At 31.5% G+C, this 23,069-nt stretch overlaps 1 protein-coding gene across 1 annotated transcript in view; it reads left to right on the top strand.

Moving 5' to 3' along the window:
• LOC134705591 (uncharacterized) overlaps window positions 1-23,069 on the top strand; it is a 72,022-nt gene that overhangs the window by 15,447 nt on the left and 33,506 nt on the right. The window contains exons 7-14 of the mRNA XM_063564312.1: window positions 4,418-4,488; window positions 7,657-7,713; window positions 9,250-9,306; window positions 12,927-13,184; window positions 17,727-17,921; window positions 18,379-18,544; window positions 19,390-19,538; window positions 21,700-21,844. Of these exons, the coding sequence (XP_063420382.1) occupies window positions 4,418-4,488; window positions 7,657-7,713; window positions 9,250-9,306; window positions 12,927-13,184; window positions 17,727-17,921; window positions 18,379-18,544; window positions 19,390-19,538; window positions 21,700-21,844 (1,098 nt within the window). The remainder of the gene's footprint in view (window positions 1-4,417; window positions 4,489-7,656; window positions 7,714-9,249; window positions 9,307-12,926; window positions 13,185-17,726; window positions 17,922-18,378; window positions 18,545-19,389; window positions 19,539-21,699; window positions 21,845-23,069) is intronic.

Genomic DNA, 23,069 nt, shown 5'->3' with positions numbered 1-23,069 from the left:
TTAACACATAAAGTTGTGAGAAATGATGTTTTTAACTGATAGATATTGATCATTTTGAGTTAAACTTTTATAAGTCATTAATACAAAAAATAAGAATAGTATTCCAACAATTGCCACCAAATTAAATGCTAATTAACTTATTTGCACTTTTCAATATTGAATTTCTTAATGCAGAGAAAGTAATGCAGTCAATGATAGTAAAATCATTTCTGGAATAAATTGTAATTTGGAGGAAAAAATACAAATATCAGCATTTATCCAGGAGATATCAGCAGTTGGACCATCAATCCAAGTTATTCATTAATAATCAAAAGGATAAATACTTCTATAAGCCTTTCAGAGAGTTTGTTTTGTACCGATCAAATAATATTAAATTAAACTGCATGAGGTGAATCAAGGCATGTGTGAATCATTTCGATAGGGTCCCTGAAGTGGATATTTTGGTATACAGGGTTGTCAAATTATGCAAATGAATGCAACATTAAAATAATACTCCAAATTGACAACAACACTTCAAATGGTCTGCAATTTTATTTGCTATGGTCTACATGTTTCGCTTGATCAAATGATAGAATAAGATGATTTTCAGAATAATTATTGAACCTTAACTTTTTTATCAGTATTTTGTTGAAAATACTACACATTTCCATAACATGTAATGCATGCTTTATAACCTGATGTTCAGTTGTTGTTTGTTGATGTGGTTCATAAGTGTTTCACATTTCTGTTTTTTAGCTCACCTGGCCTAAAAGGCCAAGTGAGCTTTTCTCATCACTTGGCGTCCGTTGTCTGTCGTCTGTCGTCGTTCCTCGTTGTCCTTCTTTAACTTTTAGAAAAATCTTCTCCTCTAAAACTACTGGGCCAAACTTGGCCACAATCATCATTGATGTATCTAGTTTAAAATTTGTGTTTTTTGACCTGGCCAAACAACCAAGATGGCCGCCAGGTAAAATGCAGTTTTTGGCTTATAACTCAAAAACCAAAGCATTTAGAGCAAATCTGACTTGGGTGAAATTGTTTATCAGGTCAAGATCTATCTGCCCTGAAACTTTTCAGATGAATCAGACAACCCATTGTTGGGTTGCTGCCCCTAAATTGGTAATTTTAAGGAAATTTTACTGTTTATGGTTATTATCTTGAATATTATTATAGATGGAGATAAACTGTGAACAGCAATAATTTCAGCAAAGTGAGATTTACAAATAAGTTTACAGGACCAAAATGGTCAGTTGACCCCTTTAGGAGTTATTTCCCTAGTATAGTCAATTTTTAACCATTTTTCGTAAATCTTAGTTAACTTTTACAAAAATCTTCTCTAAAACCACTGGGCCAAATTTTACCAAACATAGCCAGAATCATTATTAGGCTATCTAGTTTAAAAATTGTGTTTTGAGACCGGGCAAACCAACCAAGATGGCCACTACGGCTAAAAATAGAACATAGGGGTTAATGCAGTTTTTGGCCTATAACTCAAAAACCAAAGCATTGAGAGCAAATCTGACAGGGTTTTAATTCTTAATCTGGTCAAGATCTATCTGCCCTGAAATTTTTAGATGAATTGGACAACTCGTTGTTAGATTGCTGCTCCTAAATATGTAATTTTAAGGACATTTTGCTGCTTTGGGTTATGATCTTGAATATTATTATAGATAGAGATAAACTGTAAACAGCAATAATGTACAGCAATTTAAGACTAAAAAATAAGTCAAAATGACCAAAATAGTCAATTGACCCCCTAAGAAGTTATTGTCCTTTATAATCAATTTTTAACAATTTTCATAAAATTTGTAAATTTTTACTAACATTTTCCACTGAAACTACATGGACAAGTTCATTATAGATAGAGATAATTGTAAGCAGCAAGAATGTTCAGTAAAGAAAGATGTACAAACACATCACAATCACCTAAACACATTCTTTCATGAACTGTCTGCTTCCTTTGTTTAATTCACATATACCAAGGTGAGAGACACAGGCTCTTTAGAGCCTCTAGTTTATGTATATTGGACATTGGTTTTCCTTTTTGACTGTTTTACACTAGTCATTTTGGGGCCACTAATAGCTTGCTGTTAGGTTAGAGCCAAGCTCTGTGTTGAAGGCCTTACTTTGACATATAATGGTTTACTTTTTGTGAATTATATGGAGAGTTATCTCATTGGCACTAATACCAGATCTTCTTATATCTAATTATTTTAATATCTATCTTTTAATCATTAAACTAGGTCAATATCTAGTTGGTATTATTCAACATCTTAATTTTTTAGTAGTGCACATCATTTCACCACCACATTTTGTTTTATGTTTTTGCTCCATTGTAAGAAGACATAATGTTATGATTCCATCTGTCAGCCAGGTTATGTCTGTCTCTCCATCCTTTCATCTTTCATACTTTCCTCTGTTCGATTTTCATTTGAACACTCTTATATAAATTTTCCTCATCCAAATTTTATGAAATTAATACACAATGCCAAGAACCAAAACTTGCAGACAGGGTTCAAATTTATGAATTGAGTCACCAAAACTAGTAATTAGTTATGAAATGAAATGAAAAGCATGAATACCTAAAAAATTTGGTATTTTAGATCAGCTTTTGCCACCACTTGGTGTCAGTTGTCTGTTAATACACAAAATATAGTGCATTGACCATAACATTCTATACATGAATACTAATCATGAACATTTCCAGAATTTTATAGATGTTATATATGCTCAGATATTCAAGGCTCAAAATAATGTTTCACTTGTCATGAAAATTACATAACTTTTACAAGGTGCAGGAATCTAATATCTGTTCTAAAAATATAAATTATGTCATTCTTAACCTCATCTTTAAAAAAAAAATTGAGTTATCTTCCTTTGTTTAGAATAACTGTTAAATCAACAACCACCAATGCAATATTTAATTTTACTTCCCACTGATAAATTGAAGCAATCTTTACTGTTCAGTACTTTTAAGCACTATGATTGATGTATATCACATATATCTTGAAAACTAAAGCATTTAGAGGAAATCAGACAAAGTTTAAGTATTTCTTAGGTCAAGGTATACCTGCTCTGAAATCGGCTTATTTCTTATTTTGAGGTTATTGCTCCTGAATTGATGATTTTAAGGAAATTTTTCAGTTTTGTTATTAGTATCTTTAATAACATTTTAGAAAAATAAAAATTGTTTTAAGATTAACTGTTCAGCAAAGTAAGATCATCAAATAAGTTTGATATGACAAAAATTGTCAATTCACCCTTGCATAAGAATTAATTGTCCATAAAAGACAATTTTTCACAATTTGTTCATCTAGTTTGCTTACTTTAAAAAATCTCCTATGAAACAACATTTTTCTATTTTCCGCAATTTTTGCAAAAATCCAGTTTTACGTTTCTGCATTTTCTTGCATTACTTTTCCACAAATACTTCATTTCCACATTTTTACCTGTATTTCATCTGTAAAAAATGGAAATAATGATGTATAAGACTTTATTTTATTATAGTATTTTTTACTTTATTTTATTATAGTATTTTTTACTTTATTTTATTATAGTATTTTTTACTTTATTTTATTATAGTATTTTTTACTTTATTTTATTATAGTATTTTTTACTTGATTTGTATTTTATTATGATAATATAATTCCTTCAACATGTAGATTATATTCAGATTTAACATTGTGAGTACTTTTTTAAAGTCATTGTGTGGAATGTCATCCCATATGCATCGAATTCCGTATTTGGTTATATCTTTTATATTCATTTGCATATGTTTGATTTATTTTTTGGACACTCAATTTCATGTCCTAATTTGGTTTCGGTCAGTATAACCATTTGCATATCATTATTCTTTGAAAAGTTCACAGTGTTTGAACTTCTGGTATTTCATGTCGGCCCTTTTCTAGCCAACTTTACAGTGTGGGTTTGGCATTGTTGAATGCCTAAAGGTTGCTTTTGATTGCTTACATCCACTTCACACTGATTTGAATTCGAATGAATATTTGTCACTGGGCGTAAAAAAATAGCAACAAACAAACAATCAATCAATTTATAACTTAAAATCAAAACATAGGCATTAGCGACATATTAAGATGAGTATTAATGCCAAAATAACCCATTAGTGTTTTAAATAGCCTTAAACACCAAACAAACTACCAAAGAACAATAAGACGTGCCCAAATTTATGCGGCAAACAGAAGAGGCATACATAAAAAATAAAATTGTGGTAAGATAAACAACCTATAACAAAATCAATGTAAAAAAATTGCAGAAAAGAGTACTACAAAAATGCGGAAATGTAGGAATTTTAATGCGGAAAGGTAGTGCCAAATTGCGGAAATGTAAAACGCCGCTCTCGTTAAAATTTCAAAAAAGTGAAGGGCACTGACATATAATTTATTATGCATTTTCATGTTTATATTTTTATGTATTTTAGGAATGGAAATGAATCAGAAGGAATAGATTTCAGTAATTTTGAAGAAAATGGCAATGTGATTAATGGTACCGGTATGTTTTTAAGCTGTTGAATAATTTTATAAATATTGATTTATTGTTGTATAGATTTTTAATTTTTTCTTAGAACAAGAGACTGAAGTTTGTATGCTGTCCCCAGTGTAGAGATTTTTTTCTAATTGAATTTCAACAATAGCTTTAATATTTCAGTTTGTTAATTTTTCGCTGTTCAAAATGCCTTTGCCAAGTATTGTCTAACAAGAGAATAAACAGCTTTAGGAAATAATTATATAAATTTTTGTTCTAACATACTTTTGATTTTTTTTAACTCTGTATGATTACATTGCCTATGTAAATTTTAAAACTGTTTGTATGCACATTGAACGACAAATTTATGTGACGTATACAAATTTTATGACTGTTATTAAAGAGAGAGGGTTAGCGCTATAGAACCAGGTTTAATCCACCATTTTTTACATTTGAAAATGCCTGTACCAAGTCAGGAATATGACAGTTCTTGTCTATTCGTTTTTGATGCGTTTTGTTATTTGATTTTGCCATGTGATTATGGACTTTCCGTATTGATTTTCCTCTGAGTTCAGTATTTTTGTGGTTTTACTTATTATTATTGAAAGCTATTTAATTAATAAAAGCAAAGCTAAAGATTTAATCCTCAAAGCTTACAGTCTACTGCCACTGATCTTGTCAAATTTTTATCAAATTTGCATCATTGGTTAATACCAGCAATGTTTCTGACAAGTTCAAAAATTGGTACAGATCAACCAATGTCCAAAGAGTTATGCCCTCAGAAACATTTCTAAAAAAAAGCTGAAAAACGTGGATGATGTATTTTTTGGCTTTTTAGTAACAATTTAACTAATTAGAATCTGTATGCTTGCAAACTTCAATTTTAACCCTTAACTTGGATGGGCTATGCAAGGGCTAAGCATGTTTGGTTATTGAAAAAAAAAAGATTGTCAACATTAAAAAGTGAAACAAGGTAGCCACAGTGAATATCCCTGTTATTGACTGATTTTACCAACAAAAGCTCATCCAAATACAGGTAAAAAAATGATTTGCATACTTTTATGCCCCCGCCGTAGTGCAGGGGGCATTAAGTTTTACCTTTGTCCTTATGTACATCCCAAAATTGATTTCTGTTCTCTAACTTAAGTTTGCATCAACCAAATGTTATGAAACTTATCCACAATGCTTATTACCACAGAACACAGATTTAGTTGAATTTTGGTGGCATAACTTTGACTGTTCTAGAGGTATGCTCTTTCACTAATGGAAAAAATGCTGAAATTTTGTTTCTGTTCTCTAACTATAGTTTGTCTCAATCAAATGTTATGAAACTTATCCACAATGCTTATTACCACAGAACACAGATTAAGTTGAATTTTGGTGGCATAACTTTGACTGTTGTAGAGGTATGCTCCTTCATGATTGGAAAAAATGCTGAATTTTTGTTTCTGTTCTCTAACTATAGTTTGTCTCAATCAAATGTTATGAAACTTATTCACATTGTTTATTTACACAAAACACAGATCAGGGTTGAATTTTGGTGGCATCACTTTTATCGTTCTTCAGTTATGCCCCTTTACAAGTTGAAAAAATGCTGAATATTTTGTTTCCGCTCTCCTTTAGTTTGCCTCAACCAAATGTTATGAACCTTATCCACAACGATTTTAACATTATTGTTTTTTTTTAGATGTTCTGTTTATTGACTATGCAACAGTGTAAAACTTGATTATTATGCCTCTGTCGTAGTGGAGGGGGCATTAAGTTTTACCTTGTCTGTCTGTAAATACTTATGTACGTTCCATACATCCCAAATTTGGTTTCCGTTCTCTAACTGTAGTTTGCCTCAACCAAATGTTATGAACCTTATACACCATACCCATTAACATGTACAAAGCACAGATCAAGTTTGAATTTTGGTGGAGTCTCTTTTATGGTTTTAGAATTGTGCCCCTTTACAAAACAAAAAAATGCTGAATATTTTGTTATTGTTCTCAAATTTTACTTTGCCTTAACCAATTGTCATGAAGCTTACAATAAAGTTAGAATATTGTGACCTCACTGTTCAAGAGTAATGCCCCTTTACAAATGGAAAAAAATGTTGAATTTTTTGTTTCAGTTCTCAAGCTTAAGTTTTCCTTAATTAAATGGTATGAAACCTATATACAAGAAAACTCAGATCAAGTACGAATTTGGGTACCGTCACATTAACAGTTCTTGATATAATATGTGTAAGTGGGGTAATCATGGGACACATTCACCATTTTTTTTTAAGATTTCAAAAAAGAATAGAAGATATTTTATTTCTGGAAGTACACCACTAATTCATGGTCCCATTGCTTTCTATGTTAAATTCCTCCGTTTCAAGCAGACACACCTCTTTTATTTTTTAAAGTTCAAATAAAGTGGCAATCATTGCATGTCAAAGCAACACCTTCTGGTGTCCTGTACTGAAAAAATCAACATACCTTACATGGAATATAAGAAAGAACTGGTTCCCGGAATTTTGGATGTACCAAAACAGGTACTTCCGATCTGACAAAAAGGCAAAATGAACCCTCCTTTTTAAATTTCATGCTATTTTTTTATTATTCAAATTTATCAGTCAAAAATTGTTCTACAATGATCACCAGTCATGCAGCTTTTCATTTGATACCAAAATTAATAAAATATTCTAAATATTTTGAAAGTCATGTCCATGCATAGGAACTATTTTGTGTTAAATATGTACTACTTTCTGGTATGTGCTTTCTGGCCGGGCCTGAATTAGTAGTGTTACACCTTCTATACCATTGCTTGTATGATTGAGGGTCTGGATGGGTTTACAGAATAGAGAATTTTGAGAAAAGTGCAGAATTAAGGGGCAAAAAAAATAGAGAAAATAGTCAAACAAAATAAAGAACATAGAATAATGGGATTCTTAGACATAACATTCATTAAGAAAAGAGAATAAGGGGAAAAAAAGATTAGGACAAAACCTTCCTGAAAAATTTAAAGAATAATGTAATAAAGGAGACCATATTCAGATCCTAATGATTGCTACTTTAGTTACATGTGTTCCAAGGGTTGTCTAAGTTGTCATCTCATAAATGTTTTAGATTTTGATGATTAGTAATTTTAAGTTTTCAGTTACTTTAGACAATAATTTATCTTGCTCCAGATTAGAAAGGCATACTATATTTTGATTTTCTTTTTCAGTGCTTCCATACAGAACTAACACAGCCATTATTATAAATGGATTTTTCTTTGTAATAGGTAATAATTACAATACATTAGATGTATGTTTCATTATAATACGTTATTCTGATTGGCTAACTGCACATCACATGTTATTCCGTAAGCAATTGCATTAGACAATAAAATTTATCATTCATGATGACACAAGGTCCCACAAGAAAGTGCACAGGTGAATTAAATAAATATGGATAAAAATCGTGTTTTCATGATCCTAGCTAAAAAATGTAATTATAAGTATTGAATGCTTCTTTTTGTAACTTTATAGGGTTGTAAAAGCGTTGACCGTGCATACATTTTCAGAATGAAGCGCTTCCGCACTTCATTCAAAATGTACTTCGGTCAACGCTTTTACACACCAATAAAGTTACAAAAAGAAGCATTCAATTCTTAAATAATTTGATGTAACTATTCTGTGAGTTATAAGAATTGTTACATACATATAGAGTTTAATCTTTATTTATCATTTAAAAAAAAAACCTGTGCATTTCTATGAAAGTGTGCTATCTTTTTTGTAATAGACAGGGGTCAAAATTAGCAGTGGTCTGGTGGTCCAAGACCAGTAGATTTTGTAAGCTAGTGGTAAGCTGCTGGTCCGGCAGACCAGAAGAAATTTGCAGATAAAAATCACTGATTGCATCACAATCTCAATTTGATTACAAAAAAAAATACCTGCAAAATCCTAGTACACAGTACTGTGGGGAGTGGAGGGTTGTACTAGATATTACAATTGATCAAGTTAATTAATATCTCGGGTGAGCCTCCTTCTGATTCCTTCACAACAACACAAAATATGGAAATTTTTGGAAGGAATTAAACCTTTATATTTGAGTGATGGGTAAAAGTACCTTTTTCAAGTGACGAAAATCTATGTTGTAGATATGGATTTAAATATAGATGTAGAAACCACCCAACAAAATAAATAATAACATAAGTGACATTCAAAAGGTAGATCAGAATAAAGTTTATAAAATTGACAAAAGGAAACGTAAATATCAACAATCTTGGGATTGCAATGACAGACCTTGATAAGAAATGTATTTGTGTAACAGGACCTTCAAATTTTAAGTTAGACTCTGTACTTGCTCATGAACAATTAGGACAGCACAAAAAATCTATAGGAATAGAAGAAAGCATGAAAATAAAAGTAAACATCTATCTTATATATTAGTTTTTCAAATAAATGTCATTTTTGCAGGAGCAGTAGATTTAGAGCCGGACCAGTAGATTTTTCAGTCCACTTGTCCGCGTGGCCAAAGCACAAAAAAGCTTAAATATAGACCCCTGGCTGCACAGAACATTAAAATACCGAGTATACATTGAATTTATTTTTTTCTTAATTTCAAGCAAATTCCGAAGTTATTATAATAGTCTGTTCATTGATTATTTCTTGAAAAAGAAAATTTAAACCTCAAACTATTTTTGCATATCAATTTTTATAAAGATGCTTCACTCACTGCTTATCTATAAAATATGCTCTAGACTTGGTCAAACTAAGATGCCAAGTCTTTTTTACAATCATTTTCATACTAATAATATGTGTTGTTTCTTTTTCAGTTTTATTTATGGGGCTGTTGTGTTATGGACAGAGAATAAATATTTTCTTTACAAAGTGTATGTATTTTAAACAAATTCTGTACCCCTCCTACTATAGAGGATGGTATTAAGTTTTCTGTCTCCTTCTGTTTTTCTATCCATCCAATATCATATTTGAGAATTAGGTTGAGGTAGTTTACTATGAAGTTGCAGTAAGATTTAAACATATATATATATATCTATATATGTTGTGTACAAGTTATCATTTTGTACAAATTATAATTTGAACAAAAGAATTGTACAAATTATAATTTGTATTTTGACTCAAATTGTACAAATTGTACAAAAATGCAATTTGTACAAAATTTGACAGAAATTAACTTATAACTCGTACAATATTTTATAATACATGTATGTATTTTGGTGGATACAGATTACAAAATTGCTAATATATGCCCAACATAGGGGAATTATGTTTTTATGCCCCACCTACGATAGTAGAGGGGGCATTATGTTTTCTGGTCCGTGCATTCATTCGTTTGTCCGTCTGTCCCTCTTCGGGTTTGAGTTTTTGGAAGTCCAATCAACTTAAAACTTATTACAAATGTTCCCTTTGATATGATCTTTTTAATTGTAATGCCAAATTAGAGTTTATGTCCCAATTTCACAGTCCACTGAACATAGAAAATGATAGTGTGAGTGGGGCATCGGTGTACTTTGGACACACTCTTGTTTGATCTGCGTCTGTTTGTCTGTCCGTTATTTCCTCTGTCTCTCCCACTTCAGGTTAAAGTTTTTGGTTAACGTAGTTTTTGATTAAGTTGAAGTCTAATCAGCTGGAAACTTAGTACAAATGTCCCTATGATATGATCTTTCTAATTTTAATGCCAAATTAGACTTTTGACCCCAATTTCAAGCAGAGCATAGAAAATGATACATGTAGTGTGTACTATGGACACTTTCTTGTTTTTGATATGCTATGAAATTTGCAGAAGGGGACACACCCTCAATGGTTAATTTTTCTGCTTAAATTAAATGGATAGAAACTACTTGTGAAAGATCAATGATTTTTTGTCTAGTCTTGACAAAAGTCGCAGAAAGCTTGACATAGGGATAGTGATCTGGCAGCAGTGGCTACGGCAGCGTTAGCTAACTTCTTAAAAGCTTTATACTTTAGAAGGTGGAAGACCTGGATGCTTCATACTTTGTATATGGATGCCTCATGTTAGGGAGTTTCCATTAGTCACATGTCCAATGTCATTGACCTCATTTTCATTGTTCAGTGACTACTGGTACTTGAGAAAAAAGTTAAGATTTTTTGTTATGTTAAATTCTCTCTTATTATAAATAATAGGATTACTATATTTGGTATGTGCATATCTTGCAAGATCTTCATGCCCATCAGACAGTTTTCACTTAACCTCGACCTTATTTCATGGATCAGTGAACAAGGTTAAGTTTTGGTGGTCAAGTCCATATCTCAGATACTATAAGAAATAGATCTAGTATATTCTGTGTATGGAAGGACTGTAAGGTGTAGATGTTCAACTGGCAGGTGTCATCTGACCTTGAACTCATTTTCATGGTTCAGTGGTTATAGTTAAGTTTTTATACGCCCGTCAAAATTTTGACCGGACGTATTATGGTATACAAATGTCCGGTGTCTGTCCGTCCATCTGTCCGTCCGTCTGTCTGTCTGTCTGTCTGTCTGTCCGGCGTAAACATGTCGCACCGTAACTTGAGAACGACTTATTCAAATTTCATGAAACTTAACATAGTTGTTTCTTATGATGGTCAAATGATCTGTATACTTTTTGGTGAAAATAAGATTTAAACTTTTTGAGTTACAGCACTTTGTAACTAAAACAGGGGGGTGTTTTTTTCACATGTCGCACCGTATCTCAAAAACAATTCTTGATTATAGCTTAAAACTTTAAACACTTCTTTGTTATATTAATCTTAATATCTGTATACTTTTTGGTGATGATTCAAAATTTTATTTTTGAGTTATTGAGTATTTTGTAAAAAAAGAGGAGGTTTTTTTTACATGTCGCACCATATCTCAAAAACGATTTATGATTATTGCTTTAAACTTAACATATGTCTTTGTTATATAAATCTAAAGATCTGTATACTTTTTGGTGATGATTCAAAATTTCATTTTTGAGTTATTGAGTATTTTGTAAAAAAGGGGGAGGGTTTTTTTACATGTTGTGCCGTATCTCAAAAACAATTTATGATTATTGCTTAAAACTTTACACACTTTTTTGTTATATTTATCTAAAGATCTGTATACTTTTAGGTGATGATTCAAAACTTTATTTTGGAGTTATTGAGTATTTTGTTAAACAGGGGAGGTTTGTTTTACATGTTGCGCCGTATCTCAAAAATAATTTATGATTATTTTATCTCAAAAACAATTTATGATTATTGCTTAAAACTTAACACACTTTTTTGTTATATTAATCTAAAGTTCTGTATACTTTTTGGTTTTGATTCAAAATTTTAACTTTGTGATATTTAGTTTTTTGTAAAAAAAAAAAAAAAAAACAGGGTTGGGGGTTTCACATGTCCCGCCATGTCTCAAAAACAATATATGGTTATTGCTTAAAACTTTCTCAGAAACTATTTATTATTATTGCATAAAACTTCCACACAAGACGTCGGGCGTATCATGCGCTCATGGCGCAGCTGTTTATTGTGTTTTGGTCTGTTTTTCTCATACTGTTTGCAATAGGTCTACTATATTTGGTGTATGGAATGATTGTAAGGTTTACATGTCTAGAGGGCAGATGTCATCTGACATTGACCTCATTTTCATGGTTCAGTGGTCAAAGTTAAGTTTTTGAGTTTTGGTCTTTTTTTCTTATACTATATGCAATAGGTCAACTGTATTTGGTGTATGGAAATATTTAATGACCTATAAGAATTAGAATAAGAATAGTTTATAAATCCAATTATGGACCCTTGCGGGTTTTAAATTTCATTCAATGATTACAATGATTTGTGTTATAACAATGAAATAATAAAATGAAATACATGACAATAGAACACTGAAAAGTTGATACATGCACATGGAAGAGAAAGTAATATGGGAGACAATCAATTTCTGTAAGGATTATTTCCCTATGTCAGTTGCACAGGTTTTATTTGACCTTGACCTCAATTCAGGGTTCATTGCTCAGTGTTAAGTTTTTGTGTTTTGGTCTGTTTTTCTTAAACTATAAGCAATAGGTCAACTATATTTGTTGTATGAAAGAATTGTTAGCTGTACATGACTGTCTGGCAAGGTTCATCTGACCTTGACCTCATTTTCATGGTTCATTGGTTAATGCTAAGTTTACGTGACAGTTGTAATAAAGTTGTATATTTAGGACTATCAACATAATATCAATGATTAGTAAAGAAGGCGAGACATTTCAGTGTTTGCACTCTTGTTATATAAAGTTGCATTTATATCAGTACTTATAAGTTTGAGGACTGTTTTGAGGCCCTACGTACCTTTAGCAAGTACAAAATTTAAACAAGTGGTTTTCTCTAAGGGACAAGTAATTGATCATGGTGACTTGCCCAATGGGCAATTTGTTAAAACAAAAAAAGATAATAAGGATAACTGGATGAGTAGTTTGGCAGTGGAGTTATATATATATGCAATAAACAACTAATTGCCAATGCTAATATTATCCTTTTTTTTTCAGTTGAAATAGTTGTTGGCTTGAAAGATGTTACATGTTTTGAGCATGAAGATGCCATATTTACATGTGAAGTAACTAAAAAAGCAACTGGAGTTAAATGGTGCAAAGGGGATCATTTAATTTCTTCAGGAGACAGATTTACAGAATTGAAAGAAAAACATAAATACATACTCAAAATTGTTAATGTGCATATGGAAGACAAAGGTCACTACACCATCAATTTTAAAGATACTCTTTCAAAAGCAGAGCTTAATGTTTTCAGTAAGTAATGACAACAATCACAGATAAAAACTCTCAATTTGATAAGTGGATAAATTGAATTGAAATTTCAGTATAGAGATAGTAAGAAATCACCCTGGCAATATCTCCCTCTCCCCCCCCCCCCAAAAAAAACCCAACCAAACCAACAGTAGATAAAAGGTGGACATACATTTTTAAAATAACATACAACTAAGTGTTCATAAAAGATGTCACGTGTCCACATAATCTGCATAAAGATATTTATTGTGTTTATGCTTGAAACTTAATGAGGTTGGCCTTTTGAAGTTTTAATGTGTAATTCCTATTGCGAAATTACAGTTTGTACATTTGCATTTTACTCTTTTATATGGTCAAAGGACAGAGTTAATGTCCCTTGGTTTTTGTTTTCTACAAATATAGCTCCTAGTAGTGTGAACAGTGTATAACCTGCTTTTTAAGCTCACCTGACCTGTAAGGTCAAATGAGCTTTTCTCATCACTTGTCGTCTGTTGTAGTTGTCTGTTAACTTTTACAAAAATCTTCTCTGAAACTACTGGGTCAAATTAAACAAACTTGGGCACAATCATCACTTAAGTTTTAGAAATGTGTCTGATGACCTTGCCTGTAAAACAAGATGGCTAACTATAGAACATAGGGGTAAAATGCAGTTTTTGGCTTATATCTCTGAAACTAAAGCATTTAGAGCAAATCTGACATGAGATACAAATGTTTAGGTTAAGATCCATCTGCTTTGAAATTTTCAGACTAATCAGACATCCCATTGTTGGGTTTCTGCCCTGAATTGGTTATTTTTAGGAAATTATCAGTTTTTATATGATCGCAAAAATTTAAAAAAAATTGGTCGTAAATATATTGGTATTACTTACCGTCATCTTGTCAGTGTCTTTGGAAGACAGATGGTTTCTGGATAATATCTTTAGTATAAGTAATTAGTAAATAAAATAAAATTTTAAAACAATGTTTATAGCCACAAAAGGAAGGTTTGGATTGATTTTAGGGGTTATGGTCTCCACAGTTTAGAAGTTAGAGGCCCAAAGAGGCTCAAAACAAGTATTTATCTAGTTTCAGGACAATAAGTTGTGTATAAGTATTTCAATTGCTCTGATATTGTACCAAAAGGTTCATACCATTAAGTAGAAGGTTTTGATTTATTTTAAGGGTTATGGGGCAAACAGCCTAGGAATTAAGAGCCAAAAAGGGGCCTTAAACAAGCATTTTTGCAGTTTTGGGACAATAACTTATGTATAACTATATGGATCTCTCTGACATTGTACCACATGGTTCCACAATAACAAAGGGCAGGATTCGATTCAGTTTGTGGTTGATATTCCTGAATATTTAGGAATAAGAAGCCAAAAAAGGGCAAAAAAAGTGCCAAAAAGAGGCATTTTTCAAGTTTACAGACAATAACTTGTGTTTAAGTGTATGGATCTCTCTTAAATTATACTACAATCTTTCTTACTACAAAAGATAGGCTGAAAGACTGGAATTGAGTGTTTGGGTTCTTGCTCCAAAGGGAAGGGGGGGGGGGGGGGGGGGGTCAATAAGTGAAGGGCCAAAAAAGGGCCCCAAATAAGCATTTTTGTAGTTTTTACTCATTAACTTGTGTTTAAGTGTATAAATCTCAAACCAAAAGTTTCCATACTACATAAGGATGGTTATGAGGAGTCATGGCTCAAATCATTAAGCAATAAGGGGGGGGGGGGGGAAACAAGGTTTTTGCTGGTTAAAGGACAATCTAGACAATTTAAGCAGTGTAAGGGAGGTTATCCAATAAAAAATTAAAGCATACTGTTGTATATATGTTTGATTACTTGATTACTTCCCTTAAAATTTTTCTCATTTCAGATTTCAGAAATTAAAAAGAATTTTTCTTCAAATATTTTTTTTTCTGAGGGGATGAATATTTAACAGCACAAAAGCAAAACAAAAACTTTAAGTTCATTAGATCATAATAATTCTGTGTCAGAAACCTTTGCTGAGTCAAATATATAATCAAAATCCAAACTCAGAGCTGTTAATCAAGCTTGATATTGTGTCCATACTTGCCCCAACTGTTCAGCGTATGACCTCTGCGGCCGTATTAAGCTGTGCCCTGCTGAGCATCTGGTTGACTTATATCTCTGAAACTAAAGGAAAAGTATAACTGTTGCATTTTTCATGCATCAATTTGTAAATAAAAATATCAGGTGACCAACACAGGCTTCTAGGAGCCTCTAGTTTGTTTTTCCATGGCATTGTCAATATATAAAAAGAAGATATGGTATGATTGCCAAAAAGACAACTTTCCACCAGATATCAATTGAAATAGAGGTTTACAACTATACAGTATAGGTCACTGTATGGCCTTCAACAATGAGCAATGCACATACTGCATAGTCCTCTACAAAAGACACTGAAAAGACAAAAGTAAAACAAATTCAAACAACAAAATTATGGCCTGATTTGTGTACAAACAATGAACTCACAATAAATATGATAAACAGCAACGGACAGCACATGGAATTACAGGTTCTTGACTTGGGACAGGCACATACTGAATGTAGCTGGGTTAAACTAGTTTGTTGGCGTCAAACCCTCCCTCTAACCTGGTGCAGTGGGGTTACAGTACAACATAAGAACAAACTATAAAAATTAAATGAAAAATGGCTCAAAAGATATATACAAAGCAAAAAAACAAAACATGAAAACAGACTTGACATGGCAGCTTGAGGATATTCATACATCCCCACAACAAAAAAACTTATGAACAGATCTGTTACTAACAGCTTGTTCAAAACCAATAACAACTAATAAACAATCATATATCTAAAACTAAAGTATCAATCTGTACACATTTAACATCCAATGAATTCAGTTTAAAGACGTCTTAAACACAACAGTCACATGAACTTGTGCAATACCAAAATGCAGGTATGGACAGATTTTAGATCCATGAATGTGCATATGTATATAGAAATAGCATTTAGTTTGATTTTAATTTACTGATAACAAAATCCATACTTATACCAATAAAACAATATCCAAAGTTCATAATACAGTACTAGTGTTGAATTAGAAACCTTTCAAAAATTCTGTGCTCTGTAAACAACATTTCTGTAAAAGCTAGGATGTGCTATCCTGTTTGAAATAAGTTTTCTTCAGTATTAAACAGCCAAATTTCCAAAGCAAATATTTATATCTAAGGAAGAATTTTGTAAAGGATTTACTAGTAAGTTATTTGAGGTTAAGAAATCCCTAACTTAATAGTTTACCAGTAAAACAAAGATAAGGTTAATTGAAATCCAAAATGTCTCAACAGACACAAGCATAGCGAACAAGTTGTGAAATATAAATGCCTCAAAATGGTGTTGAAGAAACATCACCTTCCACAATAGGAATATTGATATAAATAGGGAATGAAAACTTCTCTTTTGTTGTATTTTTTTTTGTTGAGTTTCCAATAAATGTAAATCTGAAATACCTTCATCTAGGCTAGAACAGTTATTACCCTTAATATTTATATTGATTTAACCTAATTTCCTTTGGGTTAGTCGTTTTAGTAGTATACTTGGAAATTCTTGATTATTTTACCAAAAAAATATCATCATAGTATACTTGGAAATTCTTGATTATTTAACCAAACAAATATCATCATGTTAATGGTAAGTGTTGTTGAATTCATCAATTAAATGCAATTTAGATTGGACTTTACTGAGTTTTGTCATAAACTGTTATTTATAACGTTACTAGAACAAGTCTGATATTAAAGGGGTGCAATTGTTGCCTATAGGAATACCTACAATCTGTTGATAAACTTTATAGGCAAACATACAACCTGTCAATAAACTTGTTACATTCTAATCTCAAATTACTTGGATTGCAAGTTTTACTGTTTTTGAAAGGGTGTTCTCTCAGGCATCCTCCACAAATGAACACTGCTTCTGTAAGTATGCTGAAAATGGGATTCAACATGAACAATCAATCAATCAATTCATGCTTATCATGACTATAAACCTTTTACAAATTACCCCCCCCCCCCCCCCCCCCACAAAAAAAAAAAAGAAAAAAAGAAAGAAGTAAAATAACAATAAACTGAACTCGGAGGAAAATTTGAAACAGAAAGTCCATAATCAAATGGCTAAATCAAAGGATAAAACATCAAATGAATTGACAACTGTCATATTCCTGAATTGGTACAAGCATTCTCAAATGTAGAAAATGGTGGATTGAACCTGGTTTTATAGCGCTAAACCTCTTGCTTGTATTACAGTCGCATCAAATTCCTTTATATTTATAAAGATGCGTGAACTAAACAGACATAATAAATAAAATTGTCAAAATAGGGATGCAGCCATCATCACCTTGTCCCAATACTAATTTAAACTCTTCTTACAGGATTTATTGTACGGACATTATAAGAGTCTAACCTAATGAGACAAAAACCTTTATTTGTTCTTAACTATTTTGTTACTTTTTTGTTACAGAGTGGAATGTGTAAACATGTTTATATGAAATTGTTGTAGTAACCAATATTTTGAACTTGTGTATCATTTATTTCAGAGGAGGACTTTACGTTCAGAATTAAGTTGCTGTTAGAGAAAGTAGCAAAGCCTGTAGTGAAAAGTATATTTGATGAAGAATTTTCTCCTAGCGTACTTCAAAAAGAACTGAAGAAGAGATACCCAGAAATCAATGATTTGAAAGCAGAAAAACATATTAATTTTGATGATATTGATTTATTATATCCTAAAACAGGTACAGCAATATCGAATAACACAATTCTGGGAATATGTCTCACAAAGTTTTGAATAAATCCCAAAATTGCCCTAAACACTGATATCCAGTTTTCATCTGATTTTTGTCTCATTTGCATCAAGAGTCGTGGAGAGTGAAACATATAGATGGGTTTTCCCGTGATGGTGATTGTGGTGTTAATTTTGAAAGGAACTACTTGTGATAGTTCATTGATATCTGATATTAAGTTGCAAAATTTCAATCTTCCTGTAGGACATGGCCCAGTGATTTTGAATTAATAAGCAATTTTCAATGTTAAATTCCTTCTTAATTTGGTTCGATAGGATCCTATTGTGATAGATCAATGATATATTATATGAAGTCCCCTCAGATTACGGTTGTACAAAATGACAAAAAACATGTTAAACATAGTTCATGAATTTGTTAGTACTATATTTAAGTTATTTGTATATTTCAGTTAAATACAAAATCAAGTTGATACATAAGGATCTTAAATATACCAGTGATTTAGAAGATAAAAATTCTACAGCGTTTAAAGAAAAAGCCCAAAATATTGAGGGATATGTAGCTGATTTGTACACATCTGTAAAGGGACAGCAGAAAGTAAAAGTATTAGAATTTGGGTGAGAATTTTGTATCACATTTACAAAAGCATGATAAAATCTTAAACCAATTTCATAAATATTGTTTATATGAGTGGTGTTGAATAGAAATTGACCTTATGCAGATAAATACCAGTACATCTGTTAACCTATTTTCAGTTGAAAACATCTATATGGAAACATCTGTATGGAAACATCTGTAGCTATTTGAAATTTGAATCGGTATATGAACTTACAAAACAAAGATAATAAAAATGTGAATGGAAATGTGGAATGTGTCAAAGAGACAACCTGACCAAAAGCAGACGACTTCAGCTGGCCCCTAAACAAAATTGTATAACAGCTAATTGAAAATGGACATTATACTATTTCCAAAATATACACAAGAAACTAAAATTAAAAATCATACAAGACTTACAAAGGCCAGACTCCTGACTTGGATCAGGCGCAAACATACGTATATATGTATTTTAAGATCTCAACTCTCCTCCCCCTTTACCTCTAGCCAATGTAGAAAAAACAAACAAACAAGAATACACCCCTAAAAACTCAGTTGAAAAGAAGTCAGAGTCTGATGAGTATATTTTGTGTTTGTCTATTTATTTGCAAAAACAACTTTGAGTAATGTCATAATGTTTCTGAAATTATCCAATATTACTAATATTTAACAAAAAAGGACAATTAACAAAAAAGATAATTATGACATATTTTATAGCTCAGTTTTATTGCTTTTATAGGGTAAATCTGATGAAATAACATTATATAAGCTATGAAGAGATTATCAAAATGCTGCTTGCAGTTTATAGAGAAGGTGTCAATATATCTTTTTTCCTAACCATGTTAACATTTTCTTTTATTTTTTTCAGACCTGTATTTATGCTCATAACCTTTGAGATAACTACTGAAGAAAGTGAACAATTTGAATTAAAATCTACACTCTCTTCTGCTATAGAAGCACAAATCATTCCACCTTTTACAGTATGTGATTTAAAGGCATTTGAAGCTATTGGCGAAAGTAAGTATATTTATATAAGTATGTCTAAACAAGTGACACCTCTATGACAAATCACCAGTAAAAGTGATACATGGATAAAAAACATATTATATTCCCGATCTTCATCCCTTCACCCGAATCCAGATATCAGGATTATAAAACATGTGTATAATCCTGATTTTCACAAATTATACGGTTATCCGAAAAAATTATTGGTTACCAATTTTGAAGTTTTTCTGATCAATTTAAAAAAGTGGGGACATATTGTATGACAAGTTTCTGACCCTAAGCTAATCAACGGTTGCAACAGGTTTCATAATTTATTGTTAGTCTCTCATAACTCTTTTTCGAGTGGCTCTTGTTTTATATTGGAAATTGTAATATTATATAAATGTTTTATAAGAGGTGAGACTCAAATAAAATATTGTCTTGTCTTGTCTTGTTTTGTTATCAAATTACCTGAAGGGTCATAATTGACAATCTTCAAAATTAATTAATATTTTTAAACAGAAATCAGTCAGTCAGACGGCCCTTGATTTTTAAACAATTTATCATACGAGCACATGCACCGTTTACTATAGTTCCATGTCAAAATCGTAATTAACTGAAAGATGAGAACTGTAATGAACTCTTAAGAGAACATCGTTTATTTTTAAAGCCTTCCATTTTTTAAATCAGACTTGTGTCTGTTGATTTAGGAACTGACGCCATTTTGTATTCACTTCTACTGTGTTAGCCTGTGACGGTACAAGCACCTCTGAACACAAAGAAAGATAACTCAAATTTTATCCATTTTCTCATTAATGATCATTAATCAAAATCTGAATTCATCCTTTTAACTTTAGGACATATAGGTTTAGGTCTTTTTAGTCATTATTCAAAGATTAGAAGGTATTTGGAGGGAGAAAAAGGGGTTATTCACTTTATATCCTGTATTTTTTAATGCATTTCTCTATTCTTAAGTTATTTTGTTTATCTTTGATTATTTACAAGAATCATGCAAATAAAAGAAACCAAGGCTTACCAGCTCATTATCAGTACTATACCAAAAGAAAAAAGAAGAGATATGAGACTATGTATAGACTTAAAACATTGCACACAGAAACACAGCAAAAATTGTAACCCTAAAAAATCTGGTTGCACACTATATCCCCCCATGGAGATTTTCAATATCAGCAAAAACTACAAATTTGCAGAAGCAAATGTTTTGTTCTTCCCTCGTCATAATTCAAACTCATGCTATTGGGATATTGTGACAACACTGCCTGCACTGTGTTTAGCACTCTAGACCACTCTGCCATCAATCTAAACTGTGATGGCAATTTGGGTTTCAACATGTTCAATGTTGACCAGTTTGCAGCACTTACAGTTTCCTCTTCTGCATTGTTTATATCCTCCTATTTTGGATGACTTTAGTTTAGATGAATTGTGCTATAGCAAGAAATATCCAATTTCACAGGATTGCCCAATAGCAAGAAATCATCCATTGCACGCACAGTATTGCAAAATTACAAGAAATCTTCTTTTGCCCAGTATTGGCCAATAGCACAGTTTTGTGCAATAGCACAGTTTTGTGCAGTAGCACAGTTTTGCACAGTAGCACAGTATTGCACAATAGCACAGTATTGCACAATAGCACAGTATTGCACAATATTACAGTATAGTGTAATAGCACAGTATTGCACAATATCACAGTATTGTGCACCAGCAAGAAATCTTCAATTGAAGTTGAATACAAGTTATTTAGCCAATTTCAAATTTTTAGATCTTTCACCACCTTTATTTTGTGTCAGAAATCTATATTATGTCGAAAATTTGATCACAATCTAAATTCAGACAGTATCAAGCTTGAATATTGTGTTCAAACTGTTCAGGTTTTGACTTATGGGGTTCTAAAAAATCATATAGCTGAATTTGTTTTCCAGTCCTCATAGTCATAGCAGTTAATGCCTTTGAGTTATGAAGATTTTTGTATTCATTTTGCATTTTTGACAAAAACTGTAGTTGTAGAGAAACTAAAATACAAAAAAGAAAATTTTAGTTATAAATTACATAACGGTGGAGACTGGAGAGTGACCATTGTTGACAGTACACTCAGGTGATCAGCACACCCATTTAGAGCCTATAACTGTTATATCTATTCTGTTTATATTATTTTTGTGTATTTTTTTTCTATTTTAAGGAGAAAATTTGTATAAGGTCAGTGTAGTTTTTACAAACCTAGAATATAAAAACATCCAAGCTGAGTTAAAGAAAGTTGAAGAAGCTTTAAAAGAAAAATTGCAAACAAGTTTTCCAAGATGTGCAGTAAAAGTTGTAGACTATAAGTAAGTGAAAACATATTATATTATGCTTAACAAAGTTTGTTATACTCCTCCTACTCCCACTAAACAATAATAAAAATGAAATTAATAAAATGAACTAAAACATGTATGAATCATTTGAAAAAAGGGAATCTCAGATATGTATCAAATCCAAACCCTGAGAAAAAAGAGAGACAACCATAACCCACAGGACAAAAAAACTAAAAACAAAAGATCATTAAGGCGAAGTGTACGTAATTGCACGCCCCTAGAGGAATACAAGATTAATAAAGTTTGACGTTAGTTACACAAGTTATCTCCCTTACTCCAAGAAAGAACACACGGAAGAGAAACTACTTTGTGCGGTCTATCATGAATCCACCAAGCACGCCTGTGCTGTCTTAAAACCTAATCATGAAAAATTATCTGAATTACTCCAGCTAGAAATCAAAGCATTCTACTGTTTCGTGCAGCCTGACTTTAATACCAGTTGACTGTTTTTTTTAGACGCATGGGACATGGAAGGCATTTTGTGTAAAACTTATGATATTACTTGAACAGATTGTTAAAACGCCTCATAACAGAATTATGAATAAATAAACATGTGACAATTCTACTCCTATTGATATAAAAATAATTAAAATAAAACCTGAATTGACCCAACAATATCTTTTTAAAAGCCATAGTTTTGAACGAAAACACACAGTACTCAACATACAGTTTTAGGTTACAAACAATTAATGAATGACATGTGACATTAATTATTAGATTAAAAATGATGACATGTTCGCATTTTGTGCAAATAAAATTTTAGGACATGCTTTATATCCATTTAGAAAATAACACAATACCAAGAGAATATAATATTGACAACTAGTGCAACACTTACAAGTCGGAAGAACAGACGAAAATTAACAAATCAGACCCCAAAAAATACTCAGTAAACTAAAAAGTGATTACTCTAAACATTTATCTTAGAATAAGTAAAAACTATGTCATTCAACTCCCAGTTTTCAACTTTTTCTACATGTGCAGAAAATAAACAGGTGTTTTCTATTCCGTCCCCAATTTATGGGAAAACTAAATCTAAATTTAGAACCAAATCGAAATTGAAAGTACACATGCACATGTCACATGTAAGATAAAAATATAACACGTCATTTCTTCTTTATCAAATTCAAATTTCGAAGAGATAGCAAAATTTGTTTTCTTTTATTGTGACTGTGTGCATTATTTCATATTAGAGAAT

The sequence above is a fragment of the Mytilus trossulus genome, chromosome 2 (assembly GCF_036588685.1).
Source record: "Mytilus trossulus isolate FHL-02 chromosome 2, PNRI_Mtr1.1.1.hap1, whole genome shotgun sequence".
NCBI classification, from domain to species: domain Eukaryota; kingdom Metazoa; phylum Mollusca; class Bivalvia; order Mytilida; family Mytilidae; genus Mytilus; species Mytilus trossulus.
The sequence above is the reverse complement of the archived record's forward strand: the minus strand, read 5'-3'. Positions and strand labels throughout refer to the sequence as shown.